General features: G+C 43.9%; 1 protein-coding gene across 2 annotated transcripts in view; it reads right to left on the reverse strand.

The window, feature by feature from the left end:
• Positions 1-26717, reverse strand: part of LOC126297484 (uncharacterized) — a 338377-nt gene that overhangs the window by 202082 nt on the left and 109578 nt on the right. The window contains exons 1-2 of one of the 2 annotated variants that reach the window (XM_049988364.1): positions 24874-24967; positions 17058-18049 (exon numbers count right to left, since the gene is read on the reverse strand). The exons of the other annotated variant lie outside the window; for it this stretch is intronic. Coding sequence (XP_049844321.1) covers positions 17058-17364 — 307 coding nt within the window. The 5' untranslated portion in view covers positions 17365-18049; positions 24874-24967. Of the gene's footprint in view, positions 1-17057; positions 18050-24873; positions 24968-26717 lie in introns of those variants that run through there. 2 annotated transcript variants of the gene reach the window in all.

Below are 26717 nucleotides of genomic sequence, written 5' to 3' on the forward strand. Positions count from 1 at the left end.
GTGCGTCTCTGCGGTCCGGTCCCAGGTCGACGGGCACGTGCACCTTCCGCCGACCACTGGCGACAACATCGATGTACTGTGGAGACCTCACGCCCCACGTGTTGAGCAATTCGGCGGTACGTCCACCCGGCCTCCCGCATGCCCACTATACGCCCTCGCTCAAAGTCCGTCAACTGCACATACGGTTCACGTCCACGCTGTCGCGGCATGCTACCAGTGTTAAAGACTGCGATGGAGCTCCGTATGCCACGGCAAACTGGCTGACACTGACGGCGGCGATGTACTGTGGAGACCTCACGCCCCACGTGTTGAGCAATTCGGCGGTACGTCCACCCGGCCGCCCGCATGCCCACTATACGCCCTCGCTCAAAGTCCGTCAACTGCACATACGGTTCACGTCCACGCTGTCGCGGCATACTACCAGTGTTAAAGACTGCGATGGAGCTCCGTAGGCCACGGCAAACTGGCTGACACTGACGGCGGCGGTGCACAAATGCTGCGCAGCTAGCGCCATTCGACGGCCAACACCGCGGTTCCTGGTGTGTCCGCTGTGCCGTGCGTGTGATCATTGCTTGTACAGCCCTCTCGCAGTGTCCGGAGCAAGTATGGTGGGTCTGACACACCGGTGTCAATGTGTTCTTTTTTCCATTTCCAGGAGTGTATATCGTGGGATCAGTATTGCCTCTCGTTTTCCTCGATTACTGGATGGATAATATACATATTTGTCAACACGCGTCTTCTTTGAAATCTGAATTATTCAAAAATGTTCAAATGTGTGTGAAATCTTATGGGACTTAACTGCTAAGGTCATCAGTCCCTAAGCTTACACACTACTGAACCTAAATTATCCTAAGGACGAACACACACACAAACACACACCCATGCCCGAGGGAGGACTCGAACCTCCGCCGGGACCAGCCGCACAGTCCATGACTGCAGCGCCTTAGACCGCTTTTTTTTAAAATTTCATTATAACCGTTTATTTTTATCTGCTCGGGGTGGACGTCGCAATACACCCGTTTCAGTTCGTCGTTGATCCATTAACTCAGTTTCTTTTATTATTACAGAGGGCAGTTAACCCTCTGAGCGAACACGCTGAGTTACCGCGCCGTCAGACCGCTCTGCTAGTCCCGCGCGGCTGAATTATTCATTCCGCTGGAAACCTTTATATTCATCCACCAAGTGTACTTCGTTTTGGTCGCTCGATCAGTTCATGTGCTAAAAATCGAACCCCTGTGAAATAGAAGAACGCATGGTTTCACGTAGAAGCCAAAAAACAGACAACTGATGTTGCTTTGGATAAAGTGAAACGTATCCAGTCCAAATAAGAATAGCTTGAGTATTAACGCGAGTGCAAAGAGATATTTTAAAAACAAAAAGACAACATGTAGTGGAAGAAATATTGCACACTTACGCTGGCCGCTGTGACCGAGCGGTTCTAGGCGCTTCAGTCCGCAACCGCACTGCTGCTACGGTCGCAGGTTCGAATCCTGCCTCGGGCATGGATGTATGTGATGTCCTTAGGTTAGTTAGGTTTAAGTAGTTCTAAGTTTAGGGGACTGATGACCTCAGATGTTAAGTCGCATAGTGCTTAGAGCCATTTGAGCACACTTACGAGAACCAATCAGATGTTAAGTTATAACAAAGTATCATTAAAGGTACGTCTTAAAAGCACAATGACCAAACACATTTATAGGTTTGATAGTGTAATGTACTTAGAACTAATATGAGTGACGAGTCATCAACAATTTTGAGTTCTTCGTGCAGTGTTTTCGCCCTTTGTCTTTTATATTTTATACAGTGTAATAAAAAATACAGGATGTCATCTTGAATTGTACAGTGTCTACGTTTTGTTGATAACCACGTGGCCTGCTCTTTATGTATAAATTGTGACATCTCTGCTCGCTTAACACCAGAATTAAGAAGCAATGAAGTATGAGGTATATGGCTCTTGGATAGCACAGTATCAAGTTCCCTTGAATTTAATGTCCTCATTACACAACGGCGACCATTCTTCTTTTGCCGTAACTGCAAGCGACCGATGGTAATCACACAGAGGAAGGGATGGTACACTGGGTGCGAACTGTTGAACGTTTTTGTCAAGCTGGTCTACGTGCCAGTGTAGTCCAGTCCCAAAAGGAAGCAGGTCGATTTACGGAAGCCTTTCAAGCTTAGCACTGGGTGAAACAGCGTTCAAAGTCTTTATATTAACGAAAACAAAATGTACAAATACTAAATTTAAAAAGTAACCACACTTTAACTTTGCCTCATGTCTCGGGATTTTATACTTGGTTGTATAGGCCACTTCACGAAGAGATTTTGTAGGAAATAAATAAATACCTATATGGGTAAAGGTACATAGTTACATTCAATGTAACAAAAAGGATGAAAAACGAGCAGTATCTGAAGGGCAAGAGCACGAAGATAAAAGCCAAACAGTTGACTATATCTCACTTAAAACAAAACTCTATAAAAATGATCAGAAGTTCGGCAAAAGCTTCATCTAGGAAAATAAAATACACGTAGCCATATATTCCTTGACAACTATGGTACTCGACAGCTAAGTATTCCTGAGAAAATTTTGGAATTATATCGAGATGAATTTTAATCATTGCTGCTTTAATAAAATTGTGGTGGACACGCAAATTATTCTTGTGGCGAAGACTGTAATATAGACTACGTTTTGTCTGTGCGTTCACGAAAATCAGTGAAATCATGAAAGTGTTTGTGTGTTTGAATGGTAGACTACCAACCTTAACCCACCGGTAGAAATCCGGGATGTATAACACCGAGATGGAGGGACGGGCACTGCTGAGGTTCTGAACAGCTGTCAGTGGTATTTATCCAAGTGCGCGCCAAACTTTTCCCTCATTCGTGTGTTAGAACTAGACGGATAAACATCTTCGTTCTCTCTATTGGTGTTAACTGCATCCCACCTTACCGAGCTTGTTGCCTGCTCCAGGCGTAAGTGACAGATGCTTTGTACATGTCTAATACTGTATCATAATACAACAATCTTCTACTTTCCAATGTAAATGACAATTGTAATTTTATAACTGGGTCTCTGGTATCCGTCTGTTGCATTATAATATATTACAATTACTTGATTGTAGTATATTACAATTATGCACATTATATTATATTTTTGATGTCGTCATATGGGTCGGAAAGCGCTAGGAGCTACTGCAAAACGTGGAGGAAAAGGCGGAGCAAGCCGAGAATGTGGAGGATCACCAACTGCACGAACCGCTACCTGTTGATGATGGGGGCGAGGAGTCTGATGGTCAAATTGCAGAGACTGAACACTATACTGACTTAGATGAGGATACAACCGACGACGGCATCGACGACCGTAACAAATGTTATAACTTCTACCTCGGAAAGGGCCGGCCGAAGTGGCCGTGCCGTTCTAGGCGGTGCAGTCTGGAACCGCGAGACCGCTACGGTCGCAGGTTCGAATCCTGCCTCGGGCACGGATGTGTGTGATGTCCTTAGGTTAGTTAGGTTTAACTAGTTCTAAGTTCTAGGGGACTAATGACCTCAGAAGTTGAGTCCCATAGTGCTCAGTCATTTGAACCATTTGAACCTCGAAAAGTACAGCGTCACCGAGTAGATGAAAAATCCCGCAGAAGGTTGGGACGAGATCTTGGAACATCATCAAAGAAGCTCCTGGACCAACAAGAAACGCAAGGAATGCAAAGACTCCCGGGGAAGCCCTTAGTGCGGCCGCAAGGAGGGCAGAAAAACGAACTACGTATGCAAATCCTGCGCTCAGTACATTTGTCTCGCCAAACATGTGACCTTCGTTTGTCCCGACTGTGTTTCTGAAGCTGAAGCACCTGCCAACTGACTAAAAGGCCGTCTTGAAGGACGAACACCGGCACAGATATTGAACATGGACGTTTATTGTATGTTGGATTTATTATGTACGCTCTAATGTGTTCATTGTCACTTGTTATAAAGATAAATATGTTGTTTATTGTACACTGAAGAGCCAAAGAAACTGGTAAACCCGCCTAATATCGTGTAGGGCCCCCGCGAGCACGCAGAAGTGCCGCAATGCAACTTGTCACGGACTCGACTAATGTCTGAAGTAGTGCTGGAGGGAATTGACACCATGAATCCTGCAGGGCTGTCCATAAATCCGTAAGAGTACGAGGGGATGGAGATCTCTTCTGAGCAGCACGTTGCAAGACATCCCAGATATGCTCAATAATGTTCATGTCTGGGGAGTTTTGTGGGCAGCAGAAGTGTTTAAACTCAGAAGAGTGCTCCTGGAACCACTCTGTAGCAATTCTGGACCTGTGGGGTGTCGCATTGTCCTCCTGGAATTGCCCAAGTCCGTTGGAATGCACAATGGACATAAATGGATGCAAGTGATCAGACAGGATTCTTACGTACCTGTCATCTCTCAGAGTCGTATCTAGATGTATCAGGGGTCCCATATCACTCCAAATGCACACGTCCACGCCATCACAGAGCCTCCACCAGCTTGAACAGTCCCTTGCTGACATGCAGGGTCCATGAACTCATGAGGTTGTCTCCATACCCGTACACGTCCATGCGCTCGATACAATTTGAAACGATAATCGTCCGACCGAGCTACATGTTGCTAATCATCAACAGTCCAATGATCTACAGTCCAATGTGGGTCTGATGGGCCCAGGCAAGGTGTAGAGCTTTGTGTCGTGCAGTCATTAAGGGTACACGAGTGGGCCTTCGGCTCCAAAAGCCCATGTCGATGATGTTTCGTTGAATGGTTCGCACGCTGACACTTGTTGATGGCCCAGCACTGAAATTTGCAGCAGCTTGCGGAAGGGTTGCACTTCTGTCACGCTGAACGATTCTCTTCTGTCGTCGTTGATCCCGTTCTTGCAGGTTCTTTTTCCGGCCGCAGCGATGTCGGAGATCTGATGCTTTACCGAATTCCTGATATTCACGGTACACTCTTGAAATGGTCATACAGGAAAATCCCCACTTCATCGCTACATCGGATGTGCTGTGTCCCATTGCTCGTGCACCGACTATAGCACCGCGTTCAAATTTACTTAAATCTTCTTAACCTGTCATTGCAGCAGCAGCAACCGATCTGACAACTCAGCCAGATACTTGTTGTCTTATATAGGCGTTGCCGACAGCAGCCCTGTATTCTGCCTATTTACGTATTTCTGTATCTGAATAGGCATACCTATACCAGTTTCTTTGGCTCTTCAGTGTAATATGTTATCAAGATATATAATTTGTTCATTGTAAAATGTTCTAAAGCTATAATAAAGTGTGGAAAAGAAACGAAACCTAAAACAACAAAGTAGTAGCGGTCTTACACGGAAAATCAATGAGGCAGGATAGTTGTAGGCATTGGGGTGTACTGCACCCCACCTTTGTGTTGGTGGTATAGGATCCACCTTTCCAAGGGAGGGTTAATCTTATCCATTCTGCGCGTCAGAGAACATGTGTATTAAATGAATTCTAACCACGAATAGTTACAACCAGTCACTTATGAAATATTACCGCCCACAGGCAGCATATGTTGTCATTTGTATACCATATGTTGGATGCTGGCCAGTTTCTCGTTACAACATGAAATAGTAAGAGAAGTAATTATCAAAGATAGTGCATAGTGGGTAACTATGTGACTAAAAATCTGTAAAGGAGACCGCTTATAAAACACTAATACGACCTATTCTTGAGTACTGCTCGAGCGTTTGGGATCCCTATCAGGTCGGATTGAGGGAGGACATAGAAGCAATTCAGAGGCGGGCTGCTAGATTTGTTACTGGTAGGTTTGATCATCACGCGAGTGTTATGGAAATGCTTCAGGAACTCGGGTGGGTCTCTCTGGAGGAAAGGAGTCGTTCTTTTCATGAATCGCTACTGACTAAATTTAGAGAACCAGCATTTGAGGCTGACTGCAGTACAATTTTACTGCCGCCAACTTATGTTTCGCGGAAAGACCACAAAGGTAAGATTAGGGCTCGTACAGAGACACACAGGCAGTCATTTTTCCCTCGTTCTGTTTGGGAGTGGAACAGGGAGAGAAGATGGTAGTTGTGGTACGAGGTACCCTCCGCCACTTACCGTATGGTGGATTGCGGAGTATGTATGTAGATGTAGATTTAGATTTAGACTATGGAAGCTGCCTGTGGAATTAAAACACTGATACCAGCTACGCTACTGCATGAAGCAACCTCCAGTGCGCAGTGTCACGCAGTAACAGTGATTTTGTGAACTTCTGTACAGCTCATGTTAAGATAAGCCTGAAATGGTTCGGAAACTAGATAATGAAAGTAAAGTAATATTTCAAAGATAACTGCTCGCCGCTGTCAGTAGCTAGAATTCCAATACCAGCCCGCCTGAGAACACTACTGGTTTCGAGTTCGTAATTTTTTTCTTCGTTAAAGTAACAGTGAATTTGACGTGATAGAATGCAGTCTGTGTTATACGATTACAAAATACTGAAATTATTCTGTGTGTGTGTGTGTGTGTGTATGTGGGTGTTCCTCTAGAGAAAGTCTAGAACAAATTAGGCATAAGGAGGCTTTTACAATGCTCACGTTCCGCAATGACTATTTTTCGTGTTAAGTCGTAAAATGTCAAAGAACGATAATAAACAATTCTGTAGCGGCCTTAGATTCTTTTTTAGAAGTCACTGACTGCAACAACAGTTCCCGTGGACAATCAGTTCTATGTTTAAAAGATAAGTTACTCCAACAGATATGAACTTTGAGTCAGATTTTATGGGGGAATGAAAAGATCGAAATGTGGTGCTTTAATTAGTGGAATCTACGGATACGTACCTGTTATTGTCAATTTTTTTACGGTTTTGCATTAGGTACAAGAGGTGACAGGAACAGGACGTGACTCTGCAGTACCACTGGACTCGCTCGTACATGGGGGCCGCATCGCTGTGCACTGCACAGTCACGCTTCTACGAACGCCAAGGACGGCGAGGGTAGCGCATCTCGTCAAACACTGACAGTCCCATGCTGTGATGGCTACCAACTAGCAATGCGGCGCAACTTAACGGCACGGTGTGGCCTCACGTGATACGGAATCGTTAGAGTTAAGCCATCGTCACATGGGGCGAGTCAGCAAAAGTTGACGTGACGCTCTGCGAGTTTTGTGACGTCACCTCCTGCTATTTCACGTCGAGGAGCCATTTTGTCACGTGAAACGCAAAATAAGTTCAGTGATATTTCGATAGCGTGCTACGTAAAGTAGAGCCAATAAGAAGAAAGAACGCTCTCTGCGTCACAACCAGAACTTGCGAGATGTCATATTGTATTTGTCGTGTTCAGCTGAAGCCCGTATTTGATGAGTTTTATGTTACACCCTATGAATACATGCTGTTTCTAAGCAGCAGCATATTGAAACTCTTAAGTACGCTACGTATTGGTACGCTTTGTTATAATGAAATGAGGGGAAACTTCATATTCGTGGTTAAAGAATTTTTGTGTTATAACTCGCGTGTTAAGAAAGTACACCATTTTCAGGCAACGGGACGTTGAAGATTCATTTAATACATATTCATAACATATGACCGCTTAAAGCGTTCACAACACCATAACATACGTATGGTCGCTCATTGCAGAGATTCAGAGTTGCGTACGAGTAGGTGCGCCACGTTACGAAGCACCGTTTCCATATGAAGTTACTAGAAGTAATTTCTGTAATAGTTAAATGTTATGTAAATATAAATGTGCTCTCTATCAGGAGTGAGTCTGTTCAATTTTGTAAGGCTGTCCTGGACATGTGTCTTGCCTTCTTGGCTTATTACATGTTCAAGCTTTTGTTTTCGTATATTTCGAACAGAGCAACACGACTAGCAAATGGACAAGAGGAGGAAAAATGGTTCAAATGTTTCTGAGCACTATGGGATTTAACATCTGAGGTCATCAGTCCCCTAGAACTTCGAACTACTTAAACCTAACTAATCTGAGCACATCACACACATCCATGCCCGAGGCAAGATTCGAACCTGCGACCGTAGCGGTCGCGCGGTTCCAGACTGAAGCGCCTAGAACCGCTCGTACACAACGGCTGGCCAATGTGTGTTTTAACAGAGCTGGCGTAAGCCCATTTTCGGAAACTGTGTGGTTTACGAGCCAAATAAAGCCGACAGTTGTCACTGGGAAGCGGTGATACCGCAAAATCTCGTTAAACAGCTCGTCCCGTGTGCCGACAGCACTGTCTCCTGTGACGTTCTATTTCCAGTCCGCGTATACGTCAGTGTTAGCTGCCTCGTCCCGTGTGGCGATGGCTTGAGCGGGTTCAACTGTACACGGAAATAACGTGTCAGCGAACGGAGACATGACACCAGACTAGGTGTCACGAAATAAATTTCATATTTCCGACCTTTCTTTTGGGTCCGGACATTGGACCCGCTATGGCTCAGTTAGAAATACATATTACCGTAAAACTTTGTAAAACAAACTTTAAGTAACAAAAGCGAATACATGTTACTACATTTTACGGTATTAAATGATGTATGGTTGAGTCACTGTGTCTTCTCCAGTATTATTGACATTCAGTTTTATTTTTATCAGTCGACAGTCTAAGCACACACGAAAAATATACAGAAATATGAATATAATTGCTCATTTACGTAAAGGTGTGTTTATATATTGCTTCACTCAAAACACATCAACAGAAAATGACGAAATGGAAGAAGGAAGAAACTTTTATTGACTGGGATGGGCTGCAGTTTGTAACTCTGTTAACAAGGCTGAAGAGCTTAACATTTTTGCTTCGTCTGATTGCGAGGGCACAGTGTCGTTGGTCCGTCATGTTGTATAGGTCTCGTAGTGAGGGCAAGCTCCCGTTCGGTAATCACATTACAGGTCGCGCCGTTAAGGGGTTAACTGGGCGTAATCAAATCAAATCCCAGACTGACTTGTGACTGGCTTTCCTGTACTTTTCCTGAGCAATTCCACGCTATCATCACGACTGTCTTCTATTGTCAGTTCTGACCCAGGTGTCTTTCTTTTACCTTCTTGGTGCAGACAGCACATTAATTTATAAGGACGAAAGGTAAAGGAAGATAGTGATGTATATTGAACAGCAAACTCCATGCAACGCTCCAATTCAAAATCTTTAACGTGTTGGAGTGTTTCACTGAAATATTATGAACCTAAGTACGAATTGGATTCTCACTAACGTGCACTTTGTCCACACAAAGAACAATTTCTGACCCTTGCCGAATTTGTTTTGCAACTTTTTTTGAACTGATAATTTTATTACATCTCCTGACATTCTGACACTTGTTTAGATATTTATATCTTAAAACGATTTCATAATACGTTCAGTATCAGTAAGTTACTGAAACGCTACATGTCTTCCTCCATCTACTGATGTGCATGAAGTGTTTTATAGATTCACAACTCCCGTGGAGTCATACTGACTAAGTGTTTATAAATAATTATGTCGATGAGAATGTATTCTTCCTAAATTAGTCACCACGTTATGATGTCATGGAGCTCTCAAGTAAATGAATCTGATGCAATGATACTATTACCCCAGCATTTAATCACGTAAGTCATGGCCTAGACAACCTACTTTGCTTGTTGAAAGATTGAAACGTTTAATTCAAGTTCAGGAAGTATGTGAATTGTGACGGTCCATGAAACTTCCATACATGAGAAAGTATTTTACACCGGCCTGGTACAGAATCTTTCTCGTTAATTACGAAAATGTTTGCAGTTCCCGACAGCGGAAAACTACGGTTTAACTAAATCTCTGTAAATCAGAGAATGATTTGTAAAATTGCTCTGTCTGGTTCATGAAACCTCAATACTTCCAATCTGGTGCAAATTTCCTGCATGTGGTGCTCCACAACAGTTAGAGTAAAAATGAATGGCATGATTTTTTTTATCCATAACAGCTGCTATTTAGAATTTTTATAGCTTTTCATACTTGTTATGATCATCAAGAACATCTTGAAGCAGTACCTGCGTTCTAACGTCGACATCGACTGATCAGCCAGAACATAATGACTATCTATCTAATATCCGGTATGTCCACCTTTGGCACGGATAACAGCGGCGACGCGTCGTGGCCTAGAGGCAGTGAGGACTTGGTAGGTCGCTGGAGGGAGCTGGCACCACATCTGCACACGCAAGTCAGCTAATTCCCGTAAATTCTAGGCAGGAGGGCGATGAGCTTTGACGCCACGTCAAAACACATCCCAGATGTGGGCGATTGGGCTCACATTTGGCGAACTGGAAGACCAGCACATCAACTGGAACTCGTCGCTGTGTTCCTCAAACCACTATATCACACTCCTGCCTTGTGACATGGCGTATTATCCTGTTGAAAAATGTCACTACCGTCGGGAAATATAATCGTCACGAAGGGGTGTTCGTGGTCTGCAACCAGTGTACGATACCCCTTGGCCGTCATGGTGCCTTGCATGAGCTCCACTGGACCCATGGTTGCCCACGTAGCTGTTCTCTATAGCATAATGGAGCCGCTTCCAGCTTGGAAGGAGAAACAGCCTTGGTCGTATTTTTTTGTTTTGTTATCCGCAAAATCGATTTTCGGTCACTTAGTGACCATCCTCAGTGCTGTAAGATACGATTAAAATTGTTAGGCACTGGTATTAACAAGCTTAGAGCGATCACAAAGTTTTTTTATTTTATGAAACTGTGGAAATATTTGGAATTTAGTCCAGGATACTGGCCCAAAGAGTCGACTACGGAGGCGGATACTAATACTGTGACTGGTCCCGGCGCAGGTTCGAGTCCTCCCTCGGGCATGGGCGTGTGTGTTTGTCCTTGGATACTTTAGGTTAAGTAGTGTGTAAGCTTAGGGAGTGACAACTTTAGCAGTTAAGTCCCATAAGATTTCACATCCATTTGAACATGTGAACTAATACTCTTTTCGAACATTGCAGGATTCTTTTTCTTATTCATCTGAATTAACTTACACGTTCCCGCATTTAGAGAAAGCTGCCATTCATAACAATATTCAACGCTGATAGTTGCTCATTTGTTTACTGACAGATCAAACTGTGACTGTTAAAATGTTTCTTCCTCCAGATACAGCGGAGTAGGAATCGTTGATATGGTAACGTGGTCACGGAATGAGTATAGGTTGGGGAAAGTCATCGGTTCCTCGATCGGACTGGAGACTCGTCTCGGTCGTTGGTACGGCCATAACACATGAAAAAGTTGCTCACATGTATAGAAGGAAGTGCCCAGATTGAAGAATCAGTGTATACCGTACATGCTCAAATAGCAGAAACTGCTGCAGTTCGGCATTCTCGGTCAGGTGAACAATTACATTGTACATAAGCAGATAAAAAGTATCAGGACACTATAGCGAACATTTATATAGAGTGTGTCCACCCTTCGCCTTTAGGACGGCTTGTGGTGCACTCTCAATGGTGCATATGAATGTCTGTGGAGAAATGGCAGATAATTCTTCCTCAAGAACTGAAACTGGAGAAGGAAGTGATCTTGGAAGCTGGAGTTTGGAGCGAAATCGATATTATAATTCACCCAGTGTTCCACTGGAAACAGGTCAGGATTCTGGGAATGCCACCATTTTAGGAATGTTATTGTCCACAAATCATTGGCTCACAGGTGCTACTTTATGATAAGATGCACTGTCATGCTGATACAAACAATTATGTCTCCGAACTGTTCCTCTACTGTACACAGCAGACAGAGTTTTAAAGTTTGTTCATATCCTTCCACATTTAGCGTTCTCTTAAGAGTAATAGGAGGACCACATCCTAGCCAAGAAAACAATCCATACCGTGACACCAATTCCTGTGTACTTCACTGTCGGCACTACACATGATGGCAGGTAATATTCTCCAGGCGTTCGCCAAACCCAAATCCTTCCATCGGATTGCCACAGCGTATAGCTTAATTGCGTGATTCATCACTCCACATCAGTTGCTTCCACCCACCCATTGTCCAGTGGCGTCGCTCCGGAACTCACCTCAAGCATCGCTTACCATTGCCTACAGAAATGTGTGGTTTAAGAGGAGACCCTCGACCACTGTACTCCGGTATTTTTACCTCCCAACGCAAAGGTATTGTGCTAACTGGACTTCTGATAACGCTTAGGAACTCACGGGTAGTTACTTCAGCTGGTTTCATTCAGTTTACTACAAACACCATCGATAACGATAACGTTGGAAGTTGAAGAAGTGAATTAAGATTTATGCTACGCCTGGGACACGAACCCGGGTCTTCTTGCTTATTAGGCAGATATGCCGACCATTACACCACCATAGCATTATGGTCAACAGAGCTGCACGAACTACCCAAGTCAAATACCCTCCTCAACACAAACTCCAATTCACACCTCTCCTTATATTTTCACTATTACCAAGGCTCTCCGACATTGGAATAGCACTCCAGAACTGGACATAATGGGGAAGTGCTGTACTACATGTGATCGTATAGATCTTAAATTAAATTTTCCCTGAGACATTTAAGTCTCTAAGTTATCTATGATAACGTTGGAACCTCAAGAAGTCAATTTAAATATGTGCTGTGGTGGTGTAATTGTCAGCGTATTTGCCAAATAAGAAAGAAGACCCGGGTTCGAGTCCCGGCCGCAGCATGAATTTTAATTCACTTCTTCAGCTTCCAACGTTATCGTAGATAAATTAGAGACTTAAATGTCTCAGGGAACATTTAATTAAAGATCTATACGATCACATGTAATACTGCACTTCCCCACTACGTCCAATGTTGGGGTGCTATTCCAATGCCGGAGAGCCCTGGTAATAGTAGCAATATAAGGGGAGATGTGAATTGGAGTTTGGGGGAGGGTATTCGACTTGGGTAGTTCGTGCAGCTATGTTGACCATAATGCTGTGGTGGTGTAATGGTCAGCATACCTGCCTAGTAAGCAACAAGACAAGGGTTCGAGTCCCGGTCGCTGCGCAAAATTTAATTCACTTCTTCAGCTTACAACATTATCGTAGATAAATCAGAGTCTTCAATGTCTCAGGGAGAATTTAATTCAAGATCTATACCATCGATAACGGTCAACAGCCCCTGTCCATCAGCACACAAGCCCTGCCTGGTATTGGTTTAGGTATGATTGTTCCCTCGTGTTTCCACTTACCCATCACATTACAAACAATCCACTTGGGTAGCTTTTAGAAGGGTTGAAATATCCTTGAATTTGTTATTGAGGCGACATCCGATTACTAGGCCACCCTGAGCGACTCATGATGCTGCTACTGCTCCTCTACCGACAGTAGAATAGTCCTCGCCTCGTCTTATACCGACGGGTTCGCCTCTCGTAACATCTAGTAGACATCAAAATATCCATTGGTGTATTGCCGGTCTATAGTGTCTAACGCTGGACACTATAGACCGGCAGTACACCTGTGGATATTTTGATTATCAAATACGCCTGAAGAAACTCAAAAATTACATCTAGTAGTCAGTTCCGCATTACAGAGGTGTCCGGTTGATTTTGATCAGATATTGTACAGTAATTCGCTAATTTAAAGCAGTTTACGTTGGAGAATCGACAACCTATTTCTCGAAAGCCTCTGAGGATGTCTCCCGCGGTAGGAGACGAAACATCAGCCACAAAATTATACCAAACCATCAGAAATACGATACCGTCTAGGATCAAAGTATTCAGTTTAGGACGCATAACATCTACATTTACATCTACAGCTACATGATTACTCTGCAATTCATACTTAAATGTTTGGCAGAGGGTTCATAGAACCACTTTCAGGCTATTTCTCGATCATTCCATTCTCAAATAGCATGTGGGGAAAATGAACACCTAAATCTTTCCGCGCGAGCTCTGACTTCTTTTATTTCATTAGGATGATCATGTCTCCCCACGTAGGTGGGAGACAAAAAACTACTTTGGCATTCGCAGGAGGCGGTGATTGAAATTTCGTGAAAATATCTCACTGCAACCAAAAATGTCTCTGTTTTAGTGATATCTGTCCCAATTCGCTTATCATATCAGTGACACACTCTCCTAGTTTGGAATCACAGAAAACCAGCTGTTGTTTTTCTTTTTCGATGTCCTCCGTCAGTCCAAATTGCTGAGGAGCCCGTACCACGCAGCAATACTCCAGAAGAAGAAGGACAAGCGCAGTGTAGACTGTCACTTCAGTAGATTTGGCATATATTCTAAATGTTCTGCCAATAAAACGCAGTCTTCTGTTCGCCTTCCATACAACTTCTTCCGATTTATAATTATGAAGCTAGAGGTTTGTAACAACCTTAATTAGGAATTGATCATGTCTAAGAGCAAAAACCTGAGAAACACTACAAGATTATAATACCCAGGAAGGAGCGTGTTCGTTTAGTGTTTTCCGACAGATGGATTTGTGATTGGTTGCCATGTTTCTTCCTCTAGCTGCAGCGATGTAAGAGCCATTGTTAAGGCAACGTGGCCATAAATGAATCTAGGTTTGGGGAGTGCTCTCGCCTGGCGAAGTGGCAGCGTGGTTAGAGGCGTCTTGTCACTGATTGCGCGGTGCCTCCCGCCGGAGGTTCGAGTCCTCCCTCGCGCATCGTCGTGTGTTGTTCTTAGCATAAGTTAGTTTAACGAGTGTGCAAGTCTAGGGACCGATGACCTCAGCAGTTAGGAATTCACACACATTTGAACATTTTGGAGTGGTCTCGCTTCCCCGATTGTACTGGGGGCTCCTAGAGGTGGTCAGAACGGCCGCAACACAGGAAAACGTTGCTAACCGGCCTCGAAGGCAAATTCCCGAGTGGAGGGATCTGTGCACACTGTACTAACACAGTTAGCAGTAACTGATGCAGCTCTCCATTTTCGATGAGTTGAATAAGTACGATGTACATCGATTAACCTTTTTATAAGTTTACATTTGAGAATCAACTGCCAACATCTCATCAGCCGCTGATGAAGCCTTCCGCGGTAGGGGGCGAAACGTCAGCCACAAAAATATGCCTTATACCACGTACCATCTCCCACAAATCGCATGTCCTCAAAGACCAAACAACCTAGTTTGAGACCTCTAACATCTCTATAGTTTTGACACTAGAAGTGTGAGACAATTTACGTTAGCAAATTAAGTACTGTAAGAATAGAAACCGGAGGAACGCATTAATATTACAATGCCTAGGTAGATGCTGGTTCATTGACTGTTTTCTGACGTTGGACAGAATTGTGATTAGTTGCAATGTTTCCTTACACATACATATGCGTGGTAGGGAGTTCCCGTGACTGTCTGTTTAGCATATAAATAAAAACAAAACCACACACCTAATTTTTAAGATTTTATTTCCAACGCGTTTAGAAGGCTTTCCTTCATCATCAGTTGGGTCAGGTACACTGCTCCTGGGAATCCAGTTTTTCTGAAATATCTGTGCGTTTGCGTTGCGTCCTTTCGCGTAAGGAATAGCATTTGGGGTTATAACACATTCCCTGTTTACAAATCTATTTTGTAAGGTTGTAAACTGTGAATGTGTTGAGCTCAAATGCAGTGCTCTCCAGGAAAGTACACAACGAACATGTACGCGATTGTAGATATTTCAACATCATAAGCGTTGGATCCAGGGTTCAGTTCTGGTGAAGGGGCCACGGTCTCTTTTGGCTCTTTCTTCCCCCCTCCTCCCACCCCTCCCAAATATAACTTAAAGTCATATCCACATTTAATGTGCCACAGATGTCTAGGATTTTAATAATAATAAAATATATAAAATGTTTTATTATCATGGTAATAATTGAAACTTCCTGATTGATTTAAACTGTGTTCCGGACCGAGACACGAACCTTTCGCTCGCAAGTGCTCTATCAACTGAGCTATTCAAGCAAGACTCAAGAGCCACGCTCCCAGCTTTATTTCAGCCAGTACCCCATCTCCTACAGCAAGTTTGGAAGTCAGGAGATGAGGTAAATGCGGAAGTATAGCTGTGAGTGTGGGTCGTGAGTCGTGCTTGGATAGTTCAATTGGAAAAGCTTATGAAGTGGTCTATTCGATAGTGTTCTGTGGCTCTGTTTCTTCTGCGTTTGTTTGGTGGGGGGCAGTCTTTATTTAGACTGTTATTATACATTTTGACGAACTACGTGAAGAAAGCCACCCAATCGACCAAACGTGAAGGCGCCAGGACCTAAAGAGATAAGAAATTAAAAATAAATAAATAAAATGGTGGAACACTTGCCCGCGAAAGACAAAGGTCCCAGGTTGGAGTCTCGGTTCGGCACACACTATTGATCTAACAGGGCCGGTCGGAATGGCAGAGGGTTCTAGGCGCTTCAGTCTGGAACCGCGCGACCGCTACGGCCGCAGGTTCGAATCCTGCCTCGGGCATAGATGTGTGTGATGTCCTTAGGTTAGTTAGGTTTAAGTAGTTCTAAGTCTAGGGGACTGATGACCTCAGCAGTTAAGTCCCATAGTGCTCAGAACCATTTGAACCATTTGATCTAACAGGAAGTTCCAAAATAGTGCACACTCCGCTGAAGAGTCAAAATTCATTCTGCAACCATAATAATTTGTTTACAAAACTGGTCAGTACAGTGTTTTTCAAAATGGTTCAAATGGCTCTGAGCACTATGGGACTTAACATCGGTGGTCATCAGTCCCCTAGAACTTAGAACTACTTAAACCTAACTATCCTAATGACATCACACACATCCATGCCCGAGGCAGGATTCGAACCTGCGACCGTATCGGTCACGCGGTTCCAGACTGAAGAGCCTAGAACCGCACGGCCACACCGGCCGGCTACAGTGTTTTTGATTTTTGGGCGGGAATCCCCTATGCCCCTCCCCCACCTCCCTGGTATCCGCGGATGCAAGATCGTTGGTTTTCTAGGGTCACTGACTGAGCTAAAAGCCGGATTTGCCACCCGATGATGGAGCAAAGCATCCCAAACCTTTGTAGAGAAATAAAATGAAGCGACTGTTTATACTGTGTTTATATTTATATTACGACGTTTGATCCTCCAGTTGCAGCGACGTAAGATTCGTTGTTACAGCGACGTTATCAGCGAAAGCGTGTGTGGAGGGGGAGGTCCCCGCTTCCTCGGTCGAACTCGAGTCTCCTGGGGACGGTTGGCACGGTGGCAAGACAGGAAAATGTTGCTCACCTGCCTCGAAGGCGAGCGCCCAGGTGGAGGAGAGCGAGCAAATCTCGAAGCCGAAAGTGCCGGCGACGGCGATCCAGTCGACGTCGACCGGCGGCCCGGCGGCGGAGCAGGCGAAGGCGTCGGCGAGGTGCGGCAGCGGCAGCGCCCGCTCGTGGCGCGCGCACAGCGAGTACAGCGCCCCGCACCAGTGCGGCTCCACGCTGAACGACAGCATGGCGAACTGCGCGCCCGCCGCCTCCAGGCGCCACGCGTCGCCCGCCACCCGCACCTCCAGGCCCAGGCCGCCCCCGCAGTCGCACGCACGCATCCGCGCACTCGCCCCGCCCTCCCCGTGCACCTCCACCGCAGCCGCGGACGCGCCGACCGCTACCGCCGACTGCACGACTCGCCGAGCAGCTGGCACGAGCGAACGCTGGGCCGAGGTTGCGCACTCGACCTGACGTTAAGGTACCGGCGCGGGCGACCGCTCTAACTGTGCGCAGCTTGTGCGAGGACGGCAGCGGGCAGCAGCAGTCGTACTTTCGTACAGCGGTCGACGATGGACAGCGATAAATGACGCGCTGCCTTTCTTTCTCCACAGCACGAAGCACGCGACATTGCTTCCGACACTCTCAATTAACACCAACCGAAGAGAGAAACCAGTCCGCACCCACAATCCGGTTTAAATGGGGCGAAATTTTGATGCTTCGAAAGCCATCTGCTGTCGCATTTTTGACTCACGCAAATAAAATTTTTATTTGTGATGTTAGGGACTAAACAAAGTATACTGAGTCACAACACGATAGTGGAGTTCACTCTTCTCACGATTCTAAATACATTAACAAGACATCACTAATTGAACTAATGTGTTATTGCTATACGACGATTATTTCTCGTTTCTTGCTATTTGACTACCGAGAAGTTCACTCTGAAGTCTTAAAATACGACACACGATCACTGCAGTTATGTTTCCGGTCCATGTAGTTTTGCGAAGACATGTGATCCGTTGATCTCTACGAACAGGAAAAAGAAAGAGAACTCAAATTAAAACAGTTTCTAGCAGTACTGGAAAACAAACAGCATATTTACAATATAAGGAGTTCCCATTGCTTGAAACAACTCATTTGTTTTCCCGTAAAATATACCGACTTTAATATCCTTGCGTATTTAAAATATAAACTTCAGATGCCAGGCAAAATTGTTAGACTCTGGCAAATACATATATTACGGTAGCGATAATGGGATTTCGTCATAACTCGTGCAACTAAACGAATGGAAAATGAAATAACAAATTCATCCATCGCCCCATTTTAGCGAATTTTACAAATTTCACATTGAGGTGACAGAAGTAATGTGATAGTGGTACGCACATACACTCACTGGCAAAAGTATTCGGGCAGCACGTAACGGCGCATAATTTTGCAGTTTGCCGCATGAACAAATACAGAAATTGCACTTTGTAATGTATTTAGGACTCTGGGTACGATGTCGCAACGTGAAACAAGCGTGAAATACGAAGAATTGTTGTTGGACATGTATCTGTTACGTAATATTTCCTGAAAACGGCATGGGAAGGTGCAACAAAAGTATTCGGACAAAGGCGAACAACGTGAGAGAATAGTTCATTCCGAGACGCACAGAGGGTGAAGCGACTGCTGTGTGTCCGACATTTCAGCGAGACGATAGCGATGATTAGTAAACACGTAACGCGAGCGTGTGCAGGTCGACGATGGGACGCAGAGGGAAGTGTTCTACGTTCGAGCAAAGGCAACTTGTCGTTTATCATCACGCGAAGGGGAAAACCTGCAAGGAAATTGCCGCAATAGTGAACATAAAGAAAAGTACAGTTCACGACATTATTAAACGGTTCGAGAAAGAAGATCGACTGGAATTCCGTTGCAGTACAGGATGGCCACGGACATTTTCACAGAGAGATGAACGTGTGATTGTGCGAAAGGTACAACAGAATCCGAAAATATCTGCACACGAATTGCAAGTGAGGTGGAGGCAGACCTTGGTGTAAAAGTTCATCCCGAAACCGTGCGGAGAGTACTACGACGATCGCAGTACCATGGTCGAGTGACACGGCGAAAGCCATTCATAAATGCAGTGAACCAGAAGAAATGTATGCAGTTTGTGAGGGAATACGCCGAATACGATCAGGCTTGGTGGAATCGGGTGATATTTTGCGACGAATGTAAATTTACATTATGGCAAAGCGACGGAACGGCAAACGTGTGACGAAAGACCAATGAAGAACTGAATCCCAGGAACCTCAAACCAACAGTAAAGTTTGGAGATGGGAGCATCATGGTGTGGGGATGCGTGTCCAGCAGTGGTGTGAGTGATTTAGTGTACATTGATGATACGATGAACAAGGAAGCGTATTTGAATATACTGCGAAGTCACTTGAAGCAGAGTGCACGACATCTAGGTATTGCGAACAACTTTCATTTTTATCAGGATAATGACTCCCAGGCATACCGCTCATATTGTACAAATGTGGTTGCTCTTCAAATTGACTGAAAGTATTGCACCCCCCTCCCCAATCATCAGACCTTAACTCAGTCGAACATTTGTGGAGTAAATTGAAACGGACCCTCCGCGTGGACAACATCTATACGAAAGAGACCTTGAAAGAGAAACTGCGCCAAGAATGGGCAAATATAGGCCCAGATTTCACGAAAAAACTCGTGGAAAGTATGCCTAGTAGACTGGAGGAGGTATTAAAATGAAAGGTGGACCCACAAGGTATTGACATTTTCGTCATACAACTTATGAACATTTATTGGACAGTGTCCGAATACTTTTGTAGCAGCAGGGTGTGCAGGATGTTTTATTTTTGTTGTCAATTTTTCTGTTATTTATGTTTTGGAAACGAAATAATGCAATAATTCTTTTGTAATTAATGTTGTTACGCATATATATTGCTAATAAATATGTTTGGGTTTCATAGTCACTGTTTCTCGAGTACTCATTGTGAAACTTCCCACTGTCCGAATACTTTTGCCACTGTGTGTATACTGATGGCTGTAGTATAGCGTTCACAACGTGCATTGGCGGTGCTGTCATTTGCATCAGGTGATTCATGTGAAAAGGTTTCCGACATGATTGTGGTCGCACGACGGATATCGACGGACTTTGAACGCGGAGTGGTAGTTGGAGCTACATCTATGGGACATTTCATTACGGAATTCGTTTGGGATTTCGATATTCCGAGATCCACGGCATCAAGAGTGTGCCGAGAATACCATATTTCAGGCATTACCTCTCACCACCGACAACGCTGTGGCCGACGGCCTTCACTTAAAGACCGAGAGCAGCGGCGTTTGCATAGAGTAGTCAGTGCTAACAGATAAGCAGCGCTGCGTGAAATAACCGTAGAAATCAATGTGCGACGTACGACGAGCGTATCCGTTTGTAAAGAGGGGCGAAATTCTGTCTACATCTACATCACATGGATACTCTGCAAATCACATTTAAGTGCCTGGCAGAGGGTTCATCGAACCACCTTCACAATTCTTTTTTATTCCTATCTCATATGGCGCGCGGAAAGAACAAACACCTATACATTTCCGTACGAGCTCTGATTTCCCTTATTTTATCATGGTGATCGTTCCTCCCTATGTAGGTCGATGTCAACTATTTTCGAAATCGGAGGAGAAAGTTGGTGATTGGAATTTCGTGAGAAGATTCCGTCGCAACGAAAAACGCCTTTCTTTTAATTATGTCCAGCCTAAATCCTGTATCATTTCTCTGACACTCTCTGCCCTTCTTTGAATTTTTTCGATGTCCTCCGTCATTCCTATCCGGTATGGATCCCACACCGTGCAGCAGTATTCTAAAAGAGCGTAGTGTAGACAGTCTCCTTAGTAGATCTGCTACATTTTCTAAGCGTCCTGTCAATAAACGCAGTCTTTGGTTAGCCTTCCCCACAATGTTTTCTATGTGTTCCATCTAATTTAAGTTGTTTGTAATTGTAATATCTAGGTGTTTAGGTGAATTTACGGCTTTTAGATTACGCTGATTTATCGTGTAACCGAAGTTTAAAGAATTCCTTTTAGCACACATGTGGATGATCTCACCTTTTTCGTTATTTAGGGTCAACTGCCAATTTTCGTACCATTCAGATATCTTTTCTAATGGTTTTGCAATTTGTTTTGATCTTCTGATGACTTTATTAGTCGCTAAACGACAGCGTCATCTGCAAACAACCTAAGACGGCTGCTCAGATTGTCTCCCAAATCGTTTATATAGATAAGGAACAGCAAAGGGCCTATAACACTACCTTGGGGAACGCCAGAAATCACTTCTGTTTTACTCGATAACTTTCCGTCAGTTACTACGAACTTTGACCTCTGACAGGAAATCACAAATCCAGTCACATACCTGAGACGATATTCCATAAGCACGCAATTTCACTCCAAGCCGCTTGTGTGGTACAGTGTCAAAAGCCTTCCGGAAATCCAGAAATACATACTCGATCTGAAATCCCTTGTCAATAGCACTCAACACTTCATTTGAATAAAGCGTTAGTTGTGTTTCAAAGGAACGATGTTTTCTAAACCCATGTAGACTGTGTGTCAATAGACAGTTTTCTTCGAGGTAATTCATATTTTTTGAACACAATATATGTTCAAAAATCCTGCTGTATATCGACGTTAACGATATGGGCCTGTAATTTAGTGGATTACCCTAAATTTGGAGTTAATAGGCTATGACAGCAGACGACCGAAGCGACTGCCTTTGGTAACAGCACGATATCGCCTGCAGTGCCTCTGCTGGGTTCGTGACTATATCGGATAGACGCTAGACAACTGTAAAACTGTGGCCTGGTCAGATGAGTCCAGAGTTCAGCTGGTAAGAGCTGATGGTAAGGTTCGAGTGTGGCGCAGAACGCACGAAGCTATGGGTCCAAGGTTTCAACGAGGCGCTATGCAAGCTGATGATGGTTCCATAGTGGTGTGGGTTCTGTTTACATGGAATGAACTGGGTCTTCTAGTCCAGCTGAATCGACTGTTGACTGGAAATGGTTATGTTCGGCTACCTGGAACTTCGTGTTCCCAAACAACGATGGGATTTTTATGGACGACAATGCGCTACGTCACCGGGCCACCATTGTTTACGATTGGTTTGAAGAACATTGTGGACAATTCGAGCGAAGGATTTGGCTACCTGGATCGTACGACTTGAATCCAATCGAACATTTTTCGGGACATAATCGAGAAGTCAGTTCGTGGACAAAATCTTGCATCCGCAGCACTTTCGCAAATATGGACGGCTACAGAGGAAGCATGACTCAACATATTTGGAGGCGAATTTCAACGACCTGAGTCCATACTATGTTGAAGTGCCGCACTACACCGGGCGAAAGGAGCTCCGACACGATGTTAGGAGGTATCCCATGACTTTTGTCACCTCATTGTATCAGTCAATGTACATTTCTAACCACAGCTACATCTTCAAGGCTTTAGTTATTTGCTGAAGAATCTCCAACACTATGGATAGTAGTATCTGTTGGAGTTATAGTTAAGTTAAATCGAGAATCGCGTAAAAATGACGTTCCAACATGCAGACACAAGAAATGTTTTACACTGATCGTATACGTACAGGTTGTCCCAGGAGGAATGATCAATATTCAGGTATGTGACAGGAACGATTATTCGAAGCAAAAAGTTTAGTAAACATGCGCTCTAACACGCATACCTTAGGAGCTATGAACACTTTCTCAGTAGATGTGTTTCACAGTAGCGTAGATAAACAAGTGCTTATGGCTCTTAAGGCAAGCATTTTAAGAGCCCATATTTACCATCCTTTCTTGCTTGGGATGGTCGTTCCTGCCAAATCCCTGAATACAGGTCATTCCGTCTGTGACACCCCACTTTTTGACGCGTTTTCCCTGCATATGATTCCAAATTCTTCCTCATGTTAATTACACAACACATGCATAAAATACTGTTAGGTGAATCTGCATAGTATATAGCATAGAAAAAATTACATTGCAAAGTCATACACGGTGAAACAACACCTTTCATAGATACGGTGTACAAAAAATTGAAAAAGAGATCTTAAATCGCACCTCGACAAGAAAAGTGACACAAATAAAAAAACGGCAATTTTTAGCTCTTGTCACTGAAAAATACATATGAAGTGTCCCCACGTGCACGAAAAATGTCACGTCTCTATCACACAGTTTCTGCACTTCAGGGCAGTTGTGTCAGTTTTGTTTCAGGCTATACTCCATGATTCGACAGGGCAAGAACAGTTTCACTTGAGCTTTGCTACTGGCAGTTGTGCATGGGTCATTCATGGGGAACGTCGTGTGTTGTGAGTTGTGGAACTTCTCGTGTGTAAGGTAAGTTGAATGTAATTTTTAATATCACTGATTATTACAATGTCTGTGTTTCTGCAGTATCATTGATTATTGCAATGTCTGCATTTATGCAGTGTCTGTATGTTACATTACAATGTCTGGAGGAACAGACCCTGTTTCGACAATTACAGCTGTCGTAAATATTACAAAATTTCGTGCGTTGTAGCGAACGAGAAAAGAAATAGAAATTTCTTCTACCAAGGAAATTCATATTGAATCCCTTTTCTCGGCGAAAAGTATTTCTGCATTATACAACCCCATTCATGAGTCTATGGTTTCGTAAATTGTGTTCCTTAGATTGTACGAACAGATGTTAAACTCTATTAAGTTTCATAAATTACAATTCTGTATTTTGTATTTTTCTAATACAACAATTTCAACTTTTTTTTCAATTTTTATTGTAACTTGAAGACAAATTTTGCCTGATAGGGGTTCGAATGTCGTATTATTTAACTGCAAGTAAAAGAAAAATATTATTTGGGGTAGAAAAGTGGCAAACGTATTACACAAGGGATCATAACAAAAACGTAAAAGCTTTTAGGAAACCAAGGAAAGTGACACAACTGAAAGAATTAATTAATAATTATCTGGTAACACCTCACATTCGATGAGTACAGAACTACACGCCCACATTACTGTTGTATAGGTTATAATGTAACTTACTGCCAAAATTACTTACTTAAAATCTAAAGGACGCTTATATTATTTCAATGTAAGTTTCTTAGAATTGTTAAGGTCGATTTTTCTCAAGTATTGCATTTTTGAATTGTGTCACTGCTGTTGCAGAGGTGCGATACGTTACTTATGCTCTCGGAAGTAGTACGTTAAACCGCAACTTTTGCCATTCATCTATTTAAATTCACTATAATATGTCACAGAAGCGCATTTATACGACAAAAATATTCATCTGAAGTCCTGAAGATGGAGCTGCATTTCCAATGATATTGGGAAATAAAATGCATCGAAGTAACACAGCAGACAGAATTTTCCCTACATACTTTGCGTTAATCTCACTGGTCGCAGTGAATGAAAGCTGGCATTTTCGTACGATGAATACGGTAGCAAACATCTTCTGGCTACGAGTAACGTAGGAAAGTCATACAGAGAAAAGATTTGACGGAAAAATGCGCGAGGCAGTGTGCAGCTATGCATACAGCAGTGTGACGGTTCTTTCAGGCGCCGTGCGCATGACCACTCTCTCGCTGACCCTGACCTTGACCTACAAAATAAGCTCGTCAGAAGGGTAATGCTTTTACAGTTCACGAAATGCACGTTAAGGCGTTCCACAGGAAAATAAACGTACGCCTTAAACCTGCTCTCATTGCTACGTGCTCTAAGTGCGAGAACTGTTCCCAAACAAAAGCGTGTCAACTACTGTACGTATAGACTGCGACTACTAGAGTACTGAGGATAGGGCGTGTTAGCTGCGCGGCGTGTTGTGGCACGCGTGTGAGAGCTACTTACAGGGCAGAGAGCGGAGCGAGTTGTGCGGTGCGGACGGACGCCACGGCGAGTCGCCGGCTGCGAGTGAGCCGGACTGGACTCGGCACGGCACAGCACAGCGCGCGCCGTGTGCGATCAATAAATAGAACGGCCAGTCCCCACCAAAAATACCGCCGCGTCACCACCGGCCACCGGCAGCACTACCGGTGCCGGCTGACGGCTGACGGCCTCTTCTAGTCGCGACCACCCCTCGCCCTCCTCATTACAAGTACACACAAATTCCGGAGGGCAACAATTACAGCTTATCTGTGGCTGATACCGCAAAAGCCGGCTCCAGAAATGTGTGGCACACTTACGATGAAGCGGAACGTAGCGTAGTATCGCACACGTAGGCGTTTTTGAATTTATAATATTTTCTGATTGTTGTTCTAGACCATCCTTCACACTTAACAATACTATGGTATGTTACTTAGTTTATATAACGACAAGTCGTTGTTACGAAAACTCTCGAGAAGTATTTGAACGATTCACATCTACACGGTAGTCTAATGAAAATTCAGACAGGCATAGGCTATATATGTTTCTATATACCGAGTGATGAAAAAGTCAGTATAAATTTGAAAACTTAATAAACCACGGAATAATGTAGACAGAGAGGTAAAAATTGACACACATGCTTGGAATGACATGGGGTTTTATTAGAACAAAAAAAACCATATTGCTAGAAGCGTGAAAGATCTCTTGCGCGCGTCGTTTGGTGATGATCGTGTTCTCAGCCGCCACTTTCGTCATGCTTGGCCTCCCAGGTCCCCAGACCTCAGTCCGTGCGATTATTGGCTTTGGAGTTACCTGAAGTCGCCAATGTTTCGTGATAGACCGACATCTCTAGGGATGCTGAAAGACAACATCCGACGCCAATGCCTCACCATAACTCCGGACATGCTTTACAGTGCTGTTCACAACATTATTCCTCGACTACAGCTATTGTTCAGGAATGATAGTGGACATATTGAGCATTTCCTGTAAAGAACATCATCTTTGCTTTGTCTTACTTTGTTATGCTAATTATTGCTATTCTGATCACATGAAGCGCCATCTGTCGGACATTTTTTGAACGGTTGTATTTTTTCGGTTCTAATAAAACCTCATGTCATTCCAAGCACGTGTGTTAATTTGTACCTCTCTATCTACATTATTCTGTGATTTATTCAGTTTTCAAATTTATACTGACTTTTTGATCACCCGGTATATATGTGATATATAAAAACATTATTATCAAAAATCTCGGAAAGTTTATGTGTTTACTAGAATTTTTTACATTTACTCAAACGAACATCCAGACTGAGATAGGCTATCAGACCGAGCGAGGTGGTGCAGTGGTTAGCACACTGGACTCGCATTCGGGAGGACGACGTTTTAAATCCGCGTCCGGCTAACCTGATTTATATTTTCTGTCATTTCCATAAATCACTCCAGGCAAATGCTGGGACGGTTCCTTTGAAAGGGCACGGCCGACTTCTTCCTCCATCCTTCAGTAATCTGATAGGACCGATGACCTCGCTGTTTGGTCCCCTCCCCCAAATCAATATGCTATCAGCTCTCTTTGCGTTGTGGTTGTGGCACAGTTTCTCGCACGGCGCGACACGGTAGCACCGTGGGAGAGGAAAGGGTTGGGGGTGGGGGAGAGGGGGAGGGGGGGGAGGGGGGGAGGGAAAGCAGTCCTCCCATACGATCCCTTCGGCATCACGCATATCGGGAGTGGTAGTGTTGGTCGTTCGAAAAATATTGTCTTAGTACTGAACTTTATTGTCATTGAGTAGTGTATCGTTTTGCGCCATTCAAGCTCACGATCTTTTTTCATTGGT

Source organism: Schistocerca gregaria, chromosome X, assembly GCF_023897955.1.
Source record: "Schistocerca gregaria isolate iqSchGreg1 chromosome X, iqSchGreg1.2, whole genome shotgun sequence".
Classification (NCBI taxonomy): Eukaryota; Metazoa; Arthropoda; class Insecta; order Orthoptera; family Acrididae; genus Schistocerca; species Schistocerca gregaria.